Raw genomic sequence first — 20,680 nt, 5'->3', positions numbered from 1 at the left:
TTTCCCACTTTCCTTTTGTATTTACTTCTTCCGTCAAAACCTTGTTCTGTCGGCTATTTATTATAGGATTGAAACATGTCATCGGGTTGCACACATGTTTTGATTATTCCCATACAGTGGACATAAGCTTCCGGTCTGAAATATTTCATGCCATGTGCTCCACTCTGCTGAGCATCCTAACTTTGCCATCTCTTTTCGTGGACTGATTTTGCGATTGACCAATATGTCCTTCCGGTGTTTAATGCGTGGCACGAATGTATAGATTTTTTTCCAAACGCCGGAGGAACTGATGTTTTAAACTTGTCGGCAAATACAACATGATCATCCTGTGAGGTTTTCTCTTCAGTTCTCTACAACTGTTTGAGTAAACCCTACTTCTATCTTTCGACTTAAGTACGCCTGGTAATTCCTGAGATACCTCATAACACACGGAGCACCAACGATTCTTGAATGGTGACCGTGACATTTGATCATTGCTTCATCGACAGATTATGTATTGATGCATGTTTTATTAAGTCATGCTCCTTTCCCATACAACTTTCATAACAGGAGTCACTGTGGTTCCAATGTAACCTTGATGCGACCTTGTGATATTTGTCCGGTTGGTTAATTGTCTATTGCAGTGGTTTTCATGGCAACTGTGACAGCTATTTTGTAATGGATGTTCTGTTGATACATTTGCAGTCACTATGGTTTCCATGATAACTTTATAGAGATCACGTAATAGATGTCCGGTTGGATTTATAAGAAAGTTATAGCATATATTTCAACAGTTTTAAAAGGAAGCGTAACTAGCGTTTAATGACCTTCAAAGGCAACGTCGCCTTTGAAATGGGTTGTGTTATGTTGATTACGTATTATGTTTATACAGGAAATATTGCTGCATAGTTTTGCATGCTTCTAGATTCAAGAACGCTACCAAAGTGCACTTTAGTGACTGATTTAGTTTAATTCAAACATGAAATGTCTACCTTATCGAAGTTAACACACAGTCCGTAAAACAAATATCACAGTAATACCACTGCGCAGTTTTGCTCATTTCTTAAATTTAACAGTGATACCACAGCGTACTTCTGATACAAGAGGAAAAGCATAAGCATGCTATTTTATAAAAGCAAATTTACAAAGCCAGAGGCGAATAATGTTGAATGACTATTTTTAAAGAAATACCGTTGCTTATTTTTGCATGGTTATTATATTTGAAAGAAATTCCGTAGTGTAGTAACTGTTTCTAAGACAAAGTACCATAGCGTATTAATGCTGTTTTTAAAATTCACAATCCTTCTTATTTTAATGAAAAACTTACCACAAATTTGTGGAAAATGTGCATTTTGCGGCTGTGGAACTGGACGTACCTACTTTTTCGGTACGTTTCAGTCGTCTACAGTATTCCTACAGTAAAACAGTAGCGGTAACCAGCACCCTTGAAAAATTGGTCTGCATTAGGCGGCTACGGTAGCGCGTCGATGAACAGTAGCGGTATTCGAAAGGATATATAATATATGTTCTTTGTTGTTTGCGGAGTTTTGTGCTGTTGTTCCAAGTTTCTGGTTTGTGATTGTTTGTTTTTGTGTTCTATGTCTTTGGTGTTTACCCTGTGTCATTACACGGGGTTTATGTTTAAACTTTCAGTCACTAAGCTTGTTTCTGTAGGTTTTCATATAAATAAAGGTCAGGTGTAAGTTTCATTGCAAGACAATGCTGCCTCCCTGATTCTATCGGAATGTGCTGGTGACTGGCCGACTAACACCGCGTATCTAGTACATGTAGTGTAGTAAGTTGTACCTACTCGTATATTTTCAGACCGCTTGCTGTCCTGCCGACCCAAGTGTTGATGTGGGGGACTAATACACCAGTATGGTATCCCCTGCATGGTTGTTCCTCACTGGGATAGCGGCGCTGCTGGCGGTCGATGGTATCAAGGCCGACAGTAAGTTCAATATCATTTAATTCCTTCTTATATCTATATATTTTGGATAACAGAGTCCTTTTTCACTACCAACACGAACAACACCACGCAATACGTTTGTACAACTTTTGTTTAAACATTTTTGAAGCTTTTCACTTCTTACATGATCAGAAATGCGTGTAAGACATCTCTGTAATAATATAATACATTAAGAAAAATGATACAATTGCAAATATGAGGATTGAGGCTCCGAAACTTAGGACTGTTGGTGCATAACCTGAATGTAGAACAATAAATATACGATATTTGTACATTTTGCTTCGAAAGAAAAAAACTAAGTCACATAAATCACTTCCTGCCAGACGTCTGCTAAATCTACTTACCGGGTAATTAACCAAGACTGACAGATCATTGAAAGTGGTATGGCAAATCCGAATATCACATTAATGTTTTTTATAACAAATAGTTTCATGAATGTTCAAGGAAGTAATAACGAAACGTTTTCCCTAGGTCAGCTAATGTAATGAGTTGTATGTTAAGATTTCATTGAACCTGCAGAAGAGTTATTCTGGTACTGGTAACTAGGTAATGCATGAAATTAGGTAGATGTACCAGAAAATATATATACACAAAATGTTGAATTACAAAACATTTCAGCATTATGCAAAAACTCGAAAATAGTACGCAAATTGGTAACCTAGAAACACAAACATTCATCTCAACGTTTGGTTTGGTACGGCATTAAAATGTGCTATATATAGCCTACAGTTTTGTTTCTCCTCGTTTTCCTAGCCTCATGACTGTAATTTCGGCGTCTTAAAGTATTACATATACAGTTCTTCGTTAAGTATATAATGATCCCACGGGAACTGCGTTCGGTAACCGTAATTCTGTTAAAGCCAACCCACGTAGCCGTTCAATGTTCTTCGAATCTTTCTGTGTGCGGTACTTTCGGTCTTTAATTTGATTAAAGCTTTTCTGGGGACTACAGATGAAATAAAGGTTTGAACTTGGAGAACCATCAATGCTTTGTGTTTTAAAACCTTTCTGTAATTCATTTTATGGCGGTAATGCACTAGAACATAAGCATAACAGTCAATTCCTTTATTTCGCCAGTACTTGAGTGTTGCTTTCAATTATATTACAAGTATGTAGTTTTTCAAGACTTGGCACAAAAATGGAGGTTCTTTGGAAGTCTGGCAGAAAAAAAAATGTCCTAATTAAAACGGTGCAAGTATCATAATCTGTGCTTCATGGAATTTAGTCATATGCTTTCTTGCGTTTACACAGCAACAACACACGACACAATGCGATCAATCTGTATATGTTTGCTTTGGCGTAGTAATGTATGTCCGGGAAAATAGACGTTCATATAACATGAACCACACGGTGTTATGAAGTCATTGTTGATTGAATTGTTCTTTGTTATTGGTCAAACGCAACTTTATTTACCAAACGAGAAAAGACGTTTGGAATATCTGCCTTCTATTGACAACAAAAAACGAAAATATTTTTTTTCCTAAAGTTCGATTTTTAAATTCAAAACACTTAACATAAGCAAGAAACATATGGAGGCTATTCGTTGCCAAAAGTCCAGACGTGTAATTCCCACAATGTGCTTCTTAATCGTACTAAATATATCTTACATTTGTCAATGTAGACGTGCTATTTGTTGTTTCTATTCGTCAGTTTTTCCGTATTGATTTGTCATTTGTCATTATAGTAGTCAAAATGTATATTTGTCAGATCTACCCTGTATAAACTCACTAAAACATAGATCGTATAACTTGCCTTTGACAATATGATGATGTAATTTAGAAAGCCGAATCATGCATATGTAAAACTGCAATCCTACAGTCGACACTCGCATTCGTAAAATGAACATTTGCAGTCCAACAAGTCCAGGTTTACAAAAGTGAATTGACAAGTTCAGAATTACAAGGATAGACGATTTCGCCTATACCTTATATTGTAAATGTCACTGAAAGAAACGAAGGTGAATAGGCGGAGCTAACGAATCTGATTTTTTTCGTTTATATCCGTCGAATCAAGCAAGGGAGATAACATCTTCACCTACTTCCTGTAAATTCCCGGTTGTAAGTCCGAGTACTCTCTCTTTATTTCACAATAAAAACAAAAATTAACTTCATCTTTTATTTTATTTTGACGATCAATGTTCCTAAATGGGTTATAAATCACCATATTATTTAGTCAATTGCAGTTGGGTGTATCTGAGCTGGGTTCACGGACCCAGATTTATACTGCCACTGTCAGTTCAGTGGGGGGGAGCTGTAGGGCCTTAGTCCCCCCCCCCAAGCTGGCCCGCAAGTAAACTTAAAGGTTAATTGTTTTGTCAATATTTCTCAGAAAAAAGTACTTAACTACGCCATAATGCACCAATTCAGACTGATAATATTTAAAATATTCTAGGGGGAGTACCCCTAAACCCCACTTCCCACATTTTAAACATATTAATGTCATGCCCACTCGAGGGATCATGTCCAAAAAGTTGTGCCCCTAAGTAACGGCCCTCTAACCCAAGTCCCTGTTCAAAACCTGCTCCAGCAAACCCACAAATTTTTTGATGCACATCATAATGATATCCACCTAGGTTTGTCTTATGTTATACATTTACTATCTTAATAAGCATGTATGGTGTAAACGTGTAATTTCAATACATCATTGAAACAATATATCCATGTGGATGGAAGAACAGCCCTCCAACCCACTTGTGTCCCCCAGTTATGAATTACGGGATCTGCCACTGTGAACCATTACAATCAAGTGGGGGATTTCAAGAACATGAACAAATAGATATCATGAGTCTTAGATTAGAAAAAAAAACGCGCGACTTTTCCCCTCCAAAAGGGCTAGGACCGGTTCACCTAAATGTGAAAAAAAGCCCTGACTGTTGAGTGTGGGTGGGGTATAAAAGGTAGCAGCAATTAATAATTGTTTATTAGCAATAAATTGACTTCATCATTAAAATACTTTATTAATTACTTATAAAATAATATTCGTTACAGTATAATGTACGAGTTATATGAAGTTGTAATCTTAGTGTATTTTATCCATACAGTATCAGCTACCAGGTAATAAACCTCTGGGGCATCTTAGTGAATAATTTCAACTTAATGAAAATTTAGATTTTTTTCTTCGTAAATTTTTAATTATCTAATATTACTTGCAGTCTAAAACATTGCAAAAAGGCAAGAAAGTGTCCTCTAATGGTAGAATTTGAAATAGTGTTTATAGTAATGTAAAGCTGCACTCTCACAGATTGACAGTTTTGACAACCTTTTTTTTGTCCCAGACTCGGCTGATTTTGGCAGCAATGCTTTCTATACAAATAATAAGATTACTCACAATAAAACAGATCTAAATTGTTTGGAAAACTGCCGACATTTTTCATTTTTCTTAAAACGTTACTGTAGTATCACTTTTAGCCATAAAACATCAATTTGCGAACGTAAAACTGAAAAACTGTATCTGATCTTTTGTCAGCAGTCTTATACCACTGGTATCCAGACATTTACGCAAAAATTGGCTAATTCCAAAACAAAAAATAAAAATAGTTGTCAACACGGTCAATCTGTGAGAGTGCAGCTTTAAAAGAAAAATATGACAATGGGACTTTTCATTCTTGAAGTATAATTAAATGCTAATGACTTACATTTTGTTGTGTTTGAGTCAAGTATCATTTTGCATACATCTCATTTCAAGTCATATGTGCGTATTAGTTACTATTATATAGACAAAAACATGTTGTAATAGCATATATTATTTTATTCGACATGAAATAATTTATAATCCATCCTGTTTCCAAATCATAGTCCATAGTGTCATAATATAGATGATTCGTAATGTCCATAATAAGGTTCGCAATGTGCATGGTCCAAAGTATCCATAATTGGTTTAAATAGAGCCGAGTGGGAGGAAATTTCAGAAAGACGTAAGGAGGAGTTAAAACATGGTTAAGGCGGAGCTATCTATAAATTAAATTAAATTCATCTCGTAAACATGTTCAACTGCGAATGAAAAGTCACCACCATACAATGTACTTTGTAGAACTACAAACTGAAATCTGTCTTTTACACACCGCAATGTAAAACTCGGCATGTGACTTTCACAGAATGAAGTGTGTTTACCATACACAACTTTATAAACACGACTGAATCGTCTGTTGAATAGATGCAACGAGAATAAACTCCAATCGGTACAATGAAAAATGAAAATGTGCAGTGTAAATTGTAAACATACAACCGATGAGTTGGCGGTTGTAAAATGTAAATTGGTAAATCATCAATGTTACAAACCTAAAATACACACATACACGTCTGGACTTTTGGCAACGAATGGCCTCCATAGAAACAAAAATGAATATAAGGATTGACCCCGCTTTTCGTGTGTTCAAATGCTATAAGCGCTCTTTTCTACTTTTCAAATTTTCCAAGAAGCTAGGCGCCTCATAGATTTGAAAGATCGCTTTTCAGCAATTGCGCTTCATAAAGACACAAATGAACCTGTTCATGTACGAAAAGTATATTAGAAAATTGTTTTTCTCTTGTAAATGTAAAGAAGAAGTATGAAAATATGATATTCTAATTCTACATAGACTTTGTACTACTAAATGTATGCTTAAAGGGACTAGAGACCAAATGATACCATTGCAAGAAAAAAAAAGGAAAATTGTCAAAAACATGTTTCGTATCTTTCGCATTTTTCGTTGTTTTTTTGCAAATTTTTGGGTTATCTACCATGTAAATACCAGTGGATTTCATAATAGCGTCGGTATATGTATCTGTACTTATCACACTACTTTTACATGCTAAATATAACCACTTTACACTTGGAAACCAATATGCGCTTTTTTAAAACAGGAAAACTTAGCTGAGACAGCGACAAAATATTCTTTTATTCGTGTAAAGTGATGTAATATTGGCCTCATATTAGCTCGTATTGACAACCCGAGGCTTGTTTTCAGGAAATAATGTATTTGCCGACTAAGGAACCATCTGGTGTCTAGTCCCTTTTAACTGTATAAGCTGAGAAGGAAAACAAATAATAGGTGAATATAATGAATGCATTTGCCTGTGTTCCTCCTTTATAAGAAAACGTTGGCATATAAATGTAGATGCTTCTAAGGTGTATCCGCTCTGATTTAAATGTTCAATAGAAATGACAGAAAAAAGTGTATGCATTTTTATTTATAGCATTTTCTTATGATCTACATTTGCGGCCATCAATATAATATATGTAAAAAAGCAATTTTCCCACACAAATATTGTGAAATAAAGACCAAATAGTCCAGCCAGCATACTTTTCCCCGCTAATATAAGCAATTTTCTAGCCCTGGGACATGGCTGGGTCGTTCAACATCGCATCTGTCAGCGGACAATCTGTCCCCGCGATAGCTAATTGCAATGAGAGGCGAAACTGGTAGGCTCTGTGCCATTAGTACATCTAGCACGGCGCCATGCATCGAAATGACAAGACACCTCTGTTTCCTTGGTCTAGCAATAGACGTCGGTGGAGAACGTATCTATTTCTAACACCAAGACGTTGTAAATTAATGAGAAAACGGGGGTCGCAGTTGTTCACTAAATAGTGCCAGAATTTTTCAATTACAATTTCCTCTCTATTCAATCCATTCAGTATCCAACGGTTTCTTGTGTAATATTTCTCTGCATGAAGTTTGTGTTATAAAACTCATTAATAGAAGGAGATTTGTTTCACAAGCTATATCATAAGTTTATTAAAATACCCCGTTGTCAAAAAATAAAAGGCCCGATGTAGAACATGTAAATACCTTTTAAGAGACTCGTTCAGGTTTTATAGGTTCAGACATCGATTGTTATGTTGTTTATTTCGTATGAAATGTGAACAAAATGCGTTTAACACTTTTAATGCACCAGTCAATTGTAACCACGCCCTCCCAAGGTCCAGGGAATAGCGGGGATTTTGACTTTTGGTCGAGCCAAGCCCGGGTAAAATCCCCGCCCTGCGGGAACAAACTGCTGATAAAATCACCGCCAAATGCCCCCCGCACCCCAGAGACCCTAGGAAAGGCCCATTCCCAGCTATTTTGGGGGCGAAGACAAAACTACCGCATTCACCTGGTACTGCGGGATCACCTGGAAGGTAAACACACGGTCCATTTCCCCGGCTATCCCCGGTATACCCCTGGACCTGGAGGGGCCGTGGTTACAATTGGCTGGTGTATAAGACGTTAATAAAAGTTGAAACTTGCTCTATTTGATATAAATTGATATGATAATTATCGAAAAAAAGTGACAGAGTTGCTCGAATTTGCATTAAAGGGACTATACACCAGCTGATACAATTGCAAGAAAAAAGAAAACTGTCAAACACTTACCTTCAATTGACACCCAAACGGGGAAACTCAGATGAGACAGCAACATTATTGTTGCGTTTATTCTTTTAATCATGTAAAATGATGTTTTATCGCTCGCATTGACAATTCAAGGCTTTTTATGAGGAAATACTGACTATGCCTGTCTTTGGACCATCTGGTGTCGAGTCCCTTTGAAGCTACATTTACGCTACTGAAAATTATATCATTTCAGACATGGATTTACTCAAATATGTTTATATGAGTATTTGCCAGATGTTGTTTGGTGTTTGTGAATAAAAAAGTGTCGCCAATATAACATTTCTAACAATCGTTGTTCAATAAATAAACTTTAAACTGAACTTAAAAATAAATATCTCCTGCAAGGGCCATATTCAATAAGCAACTTAGATTTAACCTAAATTGAAGATAAGACTCTAAGTTTTTTAATTGGCCTGTATATTTAGTTGACCAATATACTTAATGGAATCACTGAGTCAAGTCTAAGGATAATACTGGTCCTGAACGGTTTCATTTCGGTGGTAGAAATTGTTTTACATGTACATAATGTATATACTTCAAATAGAGTAAATATTTTAAGATGAGTGTTTGAAATGAAAGTACCGTTTCGATGCATTGGTGTGTTTTGTAAAAAAATATATTTAATTTAAGTTTTATTTTAATCCGACTGAATAAAGTTGCGCCTCTAATACGGTCTCTCTTTTTTATGCAAGATCGACGGTTACAACTTCCTGCAAGACAATAATCTAAGACGTCTAACATTGCGCATGATGTTTTCATGTAAAGCGACACGAACCGTTTCTTATGAAATATTGAACATGTTTTGTGCATGTCTGAATTAAAAGAACGACTAAAATGTACGACGAAAGCAATACAAAGATGTTGTTTCCCTAAAGTTGACAACCAGATCTCTGATCAATAGTTTGCGCACTATCATTTAATCAAAACTTTCTTTAGATGCAATTTTCTTGTTCAAACATATTGTTTTCTATGCCCACGTTCGATGCTCTCAGCACTTCATTTCCCCAAAACACGCTTCTTACACTTTTATCTTTGTCAGATATTATTTTCTTATTCACGAAATCGCTGCCTTATTATTGACATTTAATACACTTAAAACCGACAGGAACGAAGAAATTGGATGGCCCTGGTTAGATCTTCTGAAGAAAATTCACTGGATATTACACCAAAACAAAATGAATTGTAGAGACTGATTAATGGGCATTTGTTTCATTTCTTCTAGTAGAACTTTGTGTTTTTTGCATAAAGCTTTACAGTCAAAACTCGATATGTCGAGGTCGTTGTGACCTCGGGAAATACATCGAGATAACGAACATTCGATTTAACCGAAATACAAAAAGGTGAAAAACTTAACCGAAAAAATATCGAGCAATATCGACATAATCCAGAACATTGAGATAACAGAGTTCGGTATAACGAGGTGTATCATAATGTGAGGTATCAAGTGTACAGTAACGTGAATCCGAGATCATAAGTTGTGACACCATTGGTATCATTTGAAAGGGTTTTGTGAAAAAAAAGAATATGTAAGAATTGCTCCAAAAGGCTTGTTTTGACAATGAAAGATTGCAAAACCGGCAATTTCATGTCCGATTTCATTTGAAATGAAGATCAATACTTCAACCTGCAATTACTTATACCCCTATCACACAAGGCCACATTCCCACTACGTCCTAAAAAATCTGACAGGACGCTTTCAGAACTTGGCCAACGTAGAAACAACTCAGAAGACACCGATACGGACGTGGCATGGTCTTTATGGACGTGAAGGATGTTAAAAAAAGGTAGTGAGGACGTGGTCGAATCAGGACGTAGTAAGAACTTAATAAGAACGTACTAACGACGGAATGGACGTATTGACGGCGTAACTAAAACCTAATAGGAACTTGCTTGACGTAGTGCAAGCGTCTGGAATGTGTGGGGCGCAGTAAGGACGTAGAATGAACTTGAGTAAAGCAATTTTTTTCAAAAAGTTGACCGCGTCCTCGCTGCGTTCGTCGAAATTACCAGGACGTAGTGCGGTCTAATGGCTTTTTTATAGTGTGATGGGGTTATTATACATTGTTAATGATTTTATGTCACACTTATAATACACTTGAAATGATGCCAAAATTATATGGGTTCACAGACATCAACGTCTAACATTAGTGGCAATGTTTTACTATAATGACAAGCTTATGAGTACATCTGGTAACTTAAAAACATGTTTAAAAGATATATCATGAATTAACATGATGTCTTTCTTGTACATGTGTTTCTGACTGGGCATGAATTTCCTATTTTGGACCACTTTTGAAAACAATGAGTGCCAAAACTGGTGTGTGGGTGCATATTTCAAAGGTTTCTGTTAGTAGCTGAACGGAAATACTTTCCCGTAAATATGAACGCACCGATGGGCAATCGTAAAAAGAAAATAAAGCTTTTAAGCAATTTCCTCCTAGACAGCTTTAACGTGCTAAAACGCACAGGCACCAAACACGAAAACATTGTTTCCAGCTTTGAACACCTAATCAAAAAGAAATTGCGTTGTCAGGCGCTTTTCGAAAATAGGATTTCGCGGTTACTCTCTCTCTCTCTCTCTCTCTCTCTCTCTCTCTCTCTCTCTCTCTCTCTCTCTCTCTCTCTCTCTCTCCTCCCGCGCCCTCTATCTCTCCTCCCGCGCCCTCTATCTCTGTCCTGCTCCCTACCTCCATCCCAATTTTATCTCACCCTCTCCTCTCTCTCTGCTCCTCTCTGTCTCTCTGTCTCTCTGTCCCACCTATCTGTCTCTTCTCTCTGTCTATCTAAGCAGTAAACAAAATGAATTCGTCTCTGATTATCTATTTTGCCTCGCATTCTATTTACTTAAGATATTCTAAAATTATTGTTAAAATAAAAAAGTATGCATCACATTTTTCTTTGTTGCAAATAAGCTCCGCTGGGTAATTTATTTCTTCTATTTTTAAATTAAATGAAAGCTCATAAATCTTTAAGAAAATATAGCTTTGATCTCTAAAGGCTTTTCTCTAGCTGCTCTTACTACCTACAAAAGAAAAGAGAATGCAATGTTCACACGCACATCTCTATCCTTTCTACCGAGACATAAGAAAAGCGACTACTGCAATGTCTATATCTCGGCATGCAAAACGGGTTGAGTAATTACTTCGCTTCATAAAATATTCAAGACGTAAAAAGGTCGAAAAGCATTCCTTCCAATTACAAAAAGTAAAATATTGCCAAGCAAGCCACCGTTCATTACAGACATTAGGCGTCCAATTGTACATAAAAGATGCATGCGGTGTAATCTTCAAACACATCGGCTGCTTATTCGAATTTCGTTTACAGCAGATCGATTTCTACTGGTTTCCAGTCTGGTACCATCAAGGCAAAATATTTAATAATAGACGCCCCAGAATAGAAAGCGTGTTTTTACTAGCTATAATGCTCTGTATCAATTCCAGACTGACAATTAAAACAATTGATTGCATTTTAAATTACCCCTGACGTCAGTGGAGAAATGACTGTCAATGGCAGCCATGACGATATTGCCGTTTTGTTTAAACCGGACGTGTGAAAAAAACAATATAATGTCTGCATCCTGTCACAGAACAAATGTTGCCATAGACATATATGCGTTCTATCATAAACAAACTTATGACGTCTCGCTATAACGAACAATTTACAGCCACAAAATACACGCATTTACATATGATTTCCATCGATTCTCCGCGCAGAGTAATTTTGCGACCTTTACATATTAAATGCTTCCCACAATGAAACGAACACTGGACATTAAATTTTATTGTGTGTGTTTTGGTATCTTGTTCTATAAAACTACATTAAGAGCTAAATTTAGAGCAAATGTCTTCGTCTGCATTGTCTCCGGCGCAGAGATATTGGACCGTTGTCCCACGTGACTTAGACAGTATCACTGCACTGGCACCTCTTTAATCATTGTTCATCTTTTTATTTAAATAAAAGAAGATTGGGAAAATCAAAGACTTTCTTTCAAATTGGAAACATTTCCAATTTCTAGTGAAACCATTAATTTCAAAAGCTTCTTCTGAAAATTGCATATCCGTGTCTGCAAATGCTGTTATAGTGTGATATCATCGGAATATAAATTGCGATGTATTCCATCATCATGGACCACAACTTATTAGCACACGATGCATTGAATATGTTGTAAACATAATGTAAAGGTCATGGTCATGGACGAGAAATTTTATTTTTCCTTAATTGTCAGGTCCAAATTTCTCGAAACTTCTTAAGTCCCTTGTAACAGGATTAAGCTGATATCATTATTTTTGGTTTACAATAAATTAGGTAATATTGCCTTCTTTATGAGTTTTTATACTTTAGATAGACATTATCTTTCTGATAATCGCAATAAACCATTGTTCATCTATCAAAATTTATGCATGTATTTTGGCTAATTGAAATAAGCTACTTAAGCCTGTTAAGCTTAAGAAGTTTCGAGAACTGGGAGCCCGATCTGTAAGAGGCGTTTCAATCTGGCAGGAAAGCTAATAAAGTCGAACCCCGTTGGCTCGAACTCGCTTGGGTCGAATTCCTCGTTGGCTCGACCTAGATGTAAAGGACCAATTATTTACACCAAAAAGGTAAACAACCCCGCTTGGCTCGTATTTTCCGAGGCTCGAGGTAATATTGCGACTGTATGCTTGTCCAAAAACGGACAAAATTATCATTTGAATGTTTGCCCACGTGATCAAATGTTATCAAATGATCCTGCTTTGTAGCGACAATAACAGGATGCATGATGCAAATTTGGTATTTTCATTTATAGCTTAATTTACTCGATGAAAACATGTCTTTTCGAGTAATTCGACAAATGCTTGCCAAAAGAAGCTGTGTGAAGTTAGCTAAACATACGACATTGGACATTGGACATTCAAGATCGAATGTTGTGCTGGCACGACATTGGACATTGGACATTCAAAATCGAATGTTGTGCTGGCACGACATTGGACATTGGACATTCAAAAATGAATGTCGTGTCAGCACGACATTGGACATTGGACATTCAAAAATGAATGTCGTGCCAGCACGACATTGGACATTGGACATTGGTATTTCAAAAATGAATGTCGTGCTAGCACGACATTGGACATTGGACAAAAGTGAAAGTCATGCTAGCACGACATTGGACATTGGACATTCAAAATCGAATGTTGTGCTGGCAAGACATTGGACATTGGACATTCAAAATTGAAAGTCGTGCTGGCACGACATTGGACATTCAAAAATAAATGTCGTGACAGCACGACATTGGACATTGGGGATTCAAAAATGAATGTCGTGCTAGCACGACATTGGACATTGGACATTGGGATTTCAAAAGTGAAAGTCGTGCTAGCACGACATTGCACATTGAACATTCAAAAATGAATGTCTTGCCAGCACAACATTCGATTTTTAAATGTCCAATGTCCAATGTCGTGCTAGCACGACATTCATTTTTGAAATCCCAATGTCCAATGTCCAATGTCGTGCCGGCACGACATTCATTTTTGAATGCCCAAAGTCCAATGTCGTGCCAGCACAACATTCGATTTTGAATGTCCAATGTCCAATGTGCCAGCACGACATTCATTTTTGAAATCCCAATGTCCAATGTCGTGCTGGCACGACATTCATTTTTGAATGTCCAATGTCGTGCCAGCACGACTTTCAATTTTGAATGTCCAATGTCATGCCAGCACAACATTCGATCTTGAATGTCCAATGTCCAATGTCGTATGTTTAGCTAACTTCACACAGCTGCCAAAAGAGCAACTTGGTTGTAAAAGGGATATCATTATATCTTTGTTAAAGATCTTTTGTGTTAAAGGCGTACTCTATTGAATGTGTAAGTTCAATAATACAATGTTATTAATCAGGTGATTTCATATTGGCTGAATTATTTTTCCGATGTCAGCAGTATTGGACTTTGACCTTCGGACTCAGGACAATACTGCTGACTGAGGGAAAATAACTCGGCCAGTATGAGCTCACTGAATTAATGATTATTTTATAAATTGACTATTACGTATGCTACATTTGAGTAAAAACATTCTTATATCTACCTTACCTTGAATATTATTGATATTTATATGAAAAGCTACAGAAACACGCTCAGTAGCCAAAAGTTTAAACCTAAACCCCGTTTAATTGCACAGGGTAAACGCCAAAGACATATATTACACACAAAAAGACAAACACGAAACACGGAACAACAGCAAAAAACTCAACAAACGACAGAGTGCATATATACTATATAAATACTAGGTGTGTTTATCAAGGATTGTTAGGCACCGACTTGGAATGGTCAATTAAATTAATTTACTTGGGGTTTAAACCAGTTTGCATGCACAACCTCACTCTTACCCCAACAATTCCGAATAAAGTAAAAACGTAAAAGGTAAAACTTATCAAAGTAAGCATTAACTTGAGGAAACTTAGGAATAAAACAAATAATAATAAACTAATAGGTAAATTGAAACTTATTTCCCTTTTTCATTAATATCATGGATTCCTCTTTTCTGGACTAGACTGCTGATTTTGACATGCATCCATGATAGTGACATTGAACAGCCTTATGAGTAGAGCCAAACAAAAGTTTTTTCAATATTACGAACTTGTCTTCATTTTGGAAATTGTTTTCATGTTTTTATCTATAAGTCTGTTTTTATCTGTGAACTTTGATGTTTTCGTTCTGAATGTTATTTGTTCAATCATTGATGTCAAAGATGGCAGTTTCTGTCAGAGATGGTGAAATTATTTTGTATACATTTTCCACCACTTCGGACGGAAACTGCCACATATACTAGAAGGCCGCTTGCAACAGTTTATACACGATTGTAATTAAAAAGTATGGGATATCTTTACAGGTGTGGCAGTACCCTTATGCATGATGATTTATTTCGTAATTTCTTGAAAATAAAGCTCGGTTTCATTTATTTTAGTACATAATACGTTAACTGTCGATTTTCAAATTATTTCCATTATTGATATAGAAATTGCATTGTATCATTTGAGTATAATTTGCTTTTTTAAATTGAAGATAAGTTCCATTTACAGTAGTCCCATCTCATTCAATTGTTACAATATAGCTATACACTTGCGTTATATTTCTGAATTGATCCAGGAGATGATCTCTATTGTATCGATATGTTCTTGTTTTCTTTTTAGTATGTTCAACGAGGTTATGAGATCAGGAATAAATATCTCATTACCACATATTTCTTTATGTATCATATTTTCCAGTCCACATTGAAATATATCATTTCAACCTTTCTTTACTAGCATATTGTTAAAGAAATGTTTTCCATTTCCCTAGACAATTTTCATCGATCCATATTTAAATGCAGCTTGTTTATATAGCTAGTAGATTTATTCTAAAATTTGGAATATTCGGTCATCCTTTTTTATCAGGTTTATTATCCCATTATAGCAAAAATAGATTTTATTAGTACGTCAGTAGGAAGTTTATCTGGCGGGTTTGGTAACACAGTAAACTACTCAAAGCGCTTAAAACGATGAAAGGTTTTCGGCCTGCTACGTTTTGTGATTAAAATTATGTTCTGTTCTGTTCTGTTCTATGAAACTCTATCTGAACCTTTGGTTTCATTAAAAATACACTGCGACGGATAAAGCATTTAGGTATGTCTTTAGTAAAATATACTTTACACTTCAAACATGACTGAGTTGTATTTAATTTACTACTGGGGTATGCCCGCTAAATTAAATACATACACAACGCAATAAACAGCAATTTATTCAGTTTATGTTGACGGTTTCTTTCTTCAATGACAGAGTCCTCGCGCACTATTCGTCTGGATTGAATCACCATTTATTCCCTGTAGATAATGCTGGACTGAAATTACTGAGACAAACTGAAAAATCTTCACATGTTCGATTCGGAATTACCTGACTATATACTACCAAATATAGCAGGTCGAAAGCATTTCAACGCTTTGATTCGAATTGTGTAAGGTGTATAATATGCATTTAATAATGGTAAAATGTTTTTAGTATGTAATAACACAAGTAAATGGTTTCATGCAACACAGTCGCATAGCCATTTATTTTGTGCAAGTACATTCTAACAATCTTTATCACAAATTGTCTTGCTAAACTTGATAATCATGGAGAGTAATTGTTTAAAAATCGTATTCATAATCATTTTGCTGATGTGACTCATATAAATCAACTCCTTCAACGTGCTTTTTAACTACCTACTTTAAGTACCACTGTTTTGGAGTAAATGTAATTCTAAAGCCTCATTTGTTTTACCAAACTCTTGAATTGAATAGATTAGTTATAAACAATTAACGTTAAGAAGATGCTTCGTCGGCGAACAATGTTTGTCATCTTTTAGGTTTTTTACTGCAATTCTTTCGATTTTTTGGCAATAGCGAATGTAATTCGAAAGTTTTTCGATGAATATCAAAAAGGAAAACAGACAATGGACACCCTTGTCGTACTCATTGCTCTTTTATTAAATATCAGAAAAGTGATCAATATTAAGATTTCATTCCTTTTGTATCAATATAAAACAACTTTTTTCAACACATAAGTTAATCTTCAAAAATTGAAGACCTTAAGGCAAGTGATTATATATAGGTCATCAATGCTGTCAAATGCCTTCTCAACGTCTACGATTGTAGGCAGCCCCCCTTTATTAAAATGATCAATGGCTTCTTCTATTAATATTACATTTTACACCAATATGTCTTCTCTGGTGATATAATAGTATCTATTATTTTATTTATTGTATTTGCAATTGCCTATGTTGCAATTTGAACTCATTGGACGCCAATTTGAAAGTGATTTTTCAATTAGATGTTTACTTGATCTAGGTATAAGGGAGAATATAATTTGATTCGTAATACAGTGCATGCATGTTTTAATTAGAATTCGATTTTACGAAGCGCTATTTAATTCATACATTACAATTTCGACTGTTAATCCTTATGACCCTGGCTTTTTATATAAATCCATTTCTTTGAAAACTACTGTACATTTAAATTTTAGTAAAAATACCTTCACACTTTAATTTTCTCTCGTTTAATTTTGTACAAGAACATCAAACAAGTGTTTTAAAAATTCTTTAATGTTAGTTTATATAGTTTGGTTTGATTTAAGTTCAGTAATTTGTTTTGTTTGTAGTGAAGTTTATAAAGACTAACAAAACTAAATACTTTCATTATTTATAGAATTATCTAGCTTTGATTCAATTCAATTCTGTCTTTTTTCAGAAGGATACGATAAAACAAAGGTGATAAATGCTGCTATAGAGGTTTACTTAAAGTAACTGTCTGTTCTTTTCTTGTAGAATTTAACATACCGAAATTCTTTCAGAGGGTTACGACGAGCGTTGGCCAAGCGACTTTTCAGCAGAAGGGGTGTTGATTAAGAATCTACTTGAGGGGTACAATAAGAGGGCCGGTAAATACGCCCGACCAGTTTTTAACCACACCCACGCCGTGCCCGTACGACTCATGCTACAACTAATCCAGATTATTGACCTTGATGAAAAGAACCAAGTCTTGAAATTGAACCTTTGGACAAACTACGTGAGTTGATATGTTGTAAACATTTATGAATAATGTTGATTTGTAATAATCTATAATTAGTCTTTGTCAATGTGTAGATATCTAAATGTATCCGCATTTTCTATCCAGCAAATCCAACATGTGCTATATTGTGATCTTATTAAACTAAATAATATATTTTCTTTGCTACTTCGTAAGTTAATCATTTTGTATGTTTAAGTACTGGATTGACGAATTTCTCCGATGGAATCCAGACGACTATGCAGGTGTCAGTGAAATACGGATACCTTCTGACCTGATCTGGACGCCAGATATTAAACTCTATAACTAGTAAGTTTCTTTTCACTTTGGTTTTGTTTTATTGATTTAGGCATGATAGTTTTAGAATGCTTAAGTTTGTTTTCCTCAACACCTTTGTAGAAATTCCATGTACGTGAATTTCACTGATCACTGTAATAAATATTTCATTTTCATTAAGAACATTCGAATCATGCTACTTAACATGTAGCTTCGTATTTGGCAGAATTGATAAGTAATTGCTATACTATTTCAGCTACACAAGTTAACCAACATTTTGAAATTGAAAACCCCAAATGAAACCGCACAGTCACAATATTCAGAAGCAAAGACAATAGTCGTAACTATTTCCGTTGTATCATTATTTTTGTCGGTTCATAAAAGGTATTTCATCAAACAAAACATCATCGAATACAGGTAAAACAAGTATCCACTTGTCATCAAAACACTTTAACGCAGTCAACAAAACGTGTGTCAGTTGTAGCATGAAACCCTTAATACTATTTGAGCTAATGCCTGGCTTAGGGTGTTTTTGTAGGTAAAAAACTGGTTTCGGTTTTATATCGGTATCACGAACTGTGTATTTGTTGTTACAGTTTAAAATAAAACCAAATGCTGTTTTGTCGTTTTTTAACGAAAACCCATACCGGTTTTGGAAACTATCGAAATCCCTACCGGAGATGGTTTCGTCGGTTCGTTCCATCCGAAAACTAGTTTACTTCGAAAACAACATAGCGGAAAGTGATCAACCACGTTTGATGAAACTCAATCTTTTTTATAACAATGCCTTACAATAGACAAATGAGCTAAATGAAAAGGGTTGTATTAATAATTGTGTAGCTCAGTAGCTACAATAGCTCCGCCATGTTGTTGAAAATGTACACAAAACCATGCACTTGTTACTTCAAGCAAAACTATCAAAACCGGTTTCGAAACCATTGAAACCAAAACTGAAACTGGTTTGGTATCAACAAAAACGCCCTAAAATGTATGTGTAGGGGCAGTCGCTTGCATTATATTACCAGTACAGAAAAACAAAACTATCAATATCCGTACGAACGGCAACCTGAAAATTACTCCATAAGATGTCCATTCTGTTTAATAATATTGTATTTCTTATTCGATTGTGTTAAGACTAGTGTAGTGGGATTAATCAATTAATATACACCAATCATGTACTTGATACTAGCTTTTACAACTGTTGCTTACATAACATGTTCTAAGCCACTGTTATCTGTCTATGTCTTTGTTGTGTTATACGTACCTAGTCAACGGTTAACTTTCTGTTTCTCTTTCTCCTGTCTAAAAAGAAAAACGAGGTTCTGAAATATAGTAACTTGTAATTTTGTTGTACCTTTATTAATATTTACAAGAAACTGATTGTCTTTCTTATTCTGAAAATGTTTATGATATTGCCAAATGTCAATATACATGTAATTATCTTATGTACGACTCATTTTGCAAATATAACATCAGATATGAATGATATTGGTATAAAGACTCACTATCTCTTCTCTATTTCATTTTTAGACCTTCGGTGCCGTTGGTTGTCATTCTTTACCGTGTGTTATGTCTGTCTGTAATCGCGTGTCTATGTCACATGACTTGTTGTTCGCTACAAAATGGGTAATACATGGGGCTTTCTCTATAGAGTTTATCTTTCCTCGAACTAACATTACAAAGATTTGACAACTAACAAAAGCACTATTAAAATTTTGCAAATTTGCATGAAATACAGATTTAATTTTTTACCTTGGCACTTTGAAATTCTTACACGTCTAAAATTACATTTAAATGACAAAATACCAATATCATTGTTTGACCTATGGTAAAAGGTGGTAAAAACAATTTCCTCAAACTATTGTCTGTGCCTTTTTCAGTGCTGACACGAGGAAAGATGAACGTAGGGACGCCCTTTGTGTTTTAAGTTATGATGGAAATATAACCTGGGGCCCGCAAGGCATATATATGAGTTCTTGTGAAATCAATGTTAATACATTCCCCTTTGATAAACAAACGTGCCATCTGAAATTTGGATCTTGGACTTATGATGGCTCAAAATTAAACTTGTCATTTTATGGCGAAAAAGAGCAAATGATTACGGATGACTATTTTGTGCCAAATAAAGCATGGACAGTGCTCGAGACGCCTGGTAAAAGAACAGTGGAAATGTATACATGTTGTCCGAACCCATATATAGACATCACGTACACAGTCGTGTTTAGACGCTCGGCTACATTTTATACATACATTTTAATTGTGCCATGTGTGCTTTTGACAACATTGACGCTAGTTCTCTACTGGATACCGCCAGAATCACCTACAAAAATGGCTCTAGGTAAGCCGTTTTTGTTTCACAGTGGCATGTTAATAGTGTGATGATATTTTCATTGTCAGGTACGGAATAAACATTTTGATTGACAACATAGATACGTGTATTTTATTGATATAGTAAATGTACGAATATTACGCGAAAAGAAAAACTGAATAAAAGTTGGTATAATTCTAATGAAGTTTTGCACAACAGATACAATATTAATTCTT

The 20,680-nt window shown here is 35.4% G+C and overlaps 1 protein-coding gene across 3 annotated transcripts in view; it reads left to right on the top strand.

The window, feature by feature from the left end:
* LOC128223967 (neuronal acetylcholine receptor subunit alpha-10-like) overlaps positions 1-20,680 on the top strand; it is a 121,921-nt gene that overhangs the window by 78,918 nt on the left and 22,323 nt on the right. For 2 of the 3 annotated variants that reach the window (XM_052933531.1, XM_052933514.1), the window contains 4 exons: positions 1,804-1,930; positions 17,646-17,860; positions 18,060-18,169; positions 20,017-20,474. In XM_052933531.1, coding sequence (XP_052789491.1) covers positions 1,858-1,930; positions 17,646-17,860; positions 18,060-18,169; positions 20,017-20,474 — 856 coding nt within the window. In that variant the 5' untranslated portion in view covers positions 1,804-1,857. The remainder of the gene's footprint in view (positions 1-1,803; positions 1,931-17,645; positions 17,861-18,059; positions 18,170-20,016; positions 20,475-20,680) is intronic. The other variant, XM_052933522.1, reaches the window with a different exon arrangement.

The sequence above is a fragment of the Mya arenaria genome, chromosome 2, assembly GCF_026914265.1.
Source record: "Mya arenaria isolate MELC-2E11 chromosome 2, ASM2691426v1".
Lineage (NCBI taxonomy): Eukaryota > Metazoa > Mollusca > Bivalvia > Myida > Myidae > Mya > Mya arenaria.
Note: the sequence above shows the minus strand (reverse complement) of the source record. Positions and strands in the feature narration are given on the sequence as shown.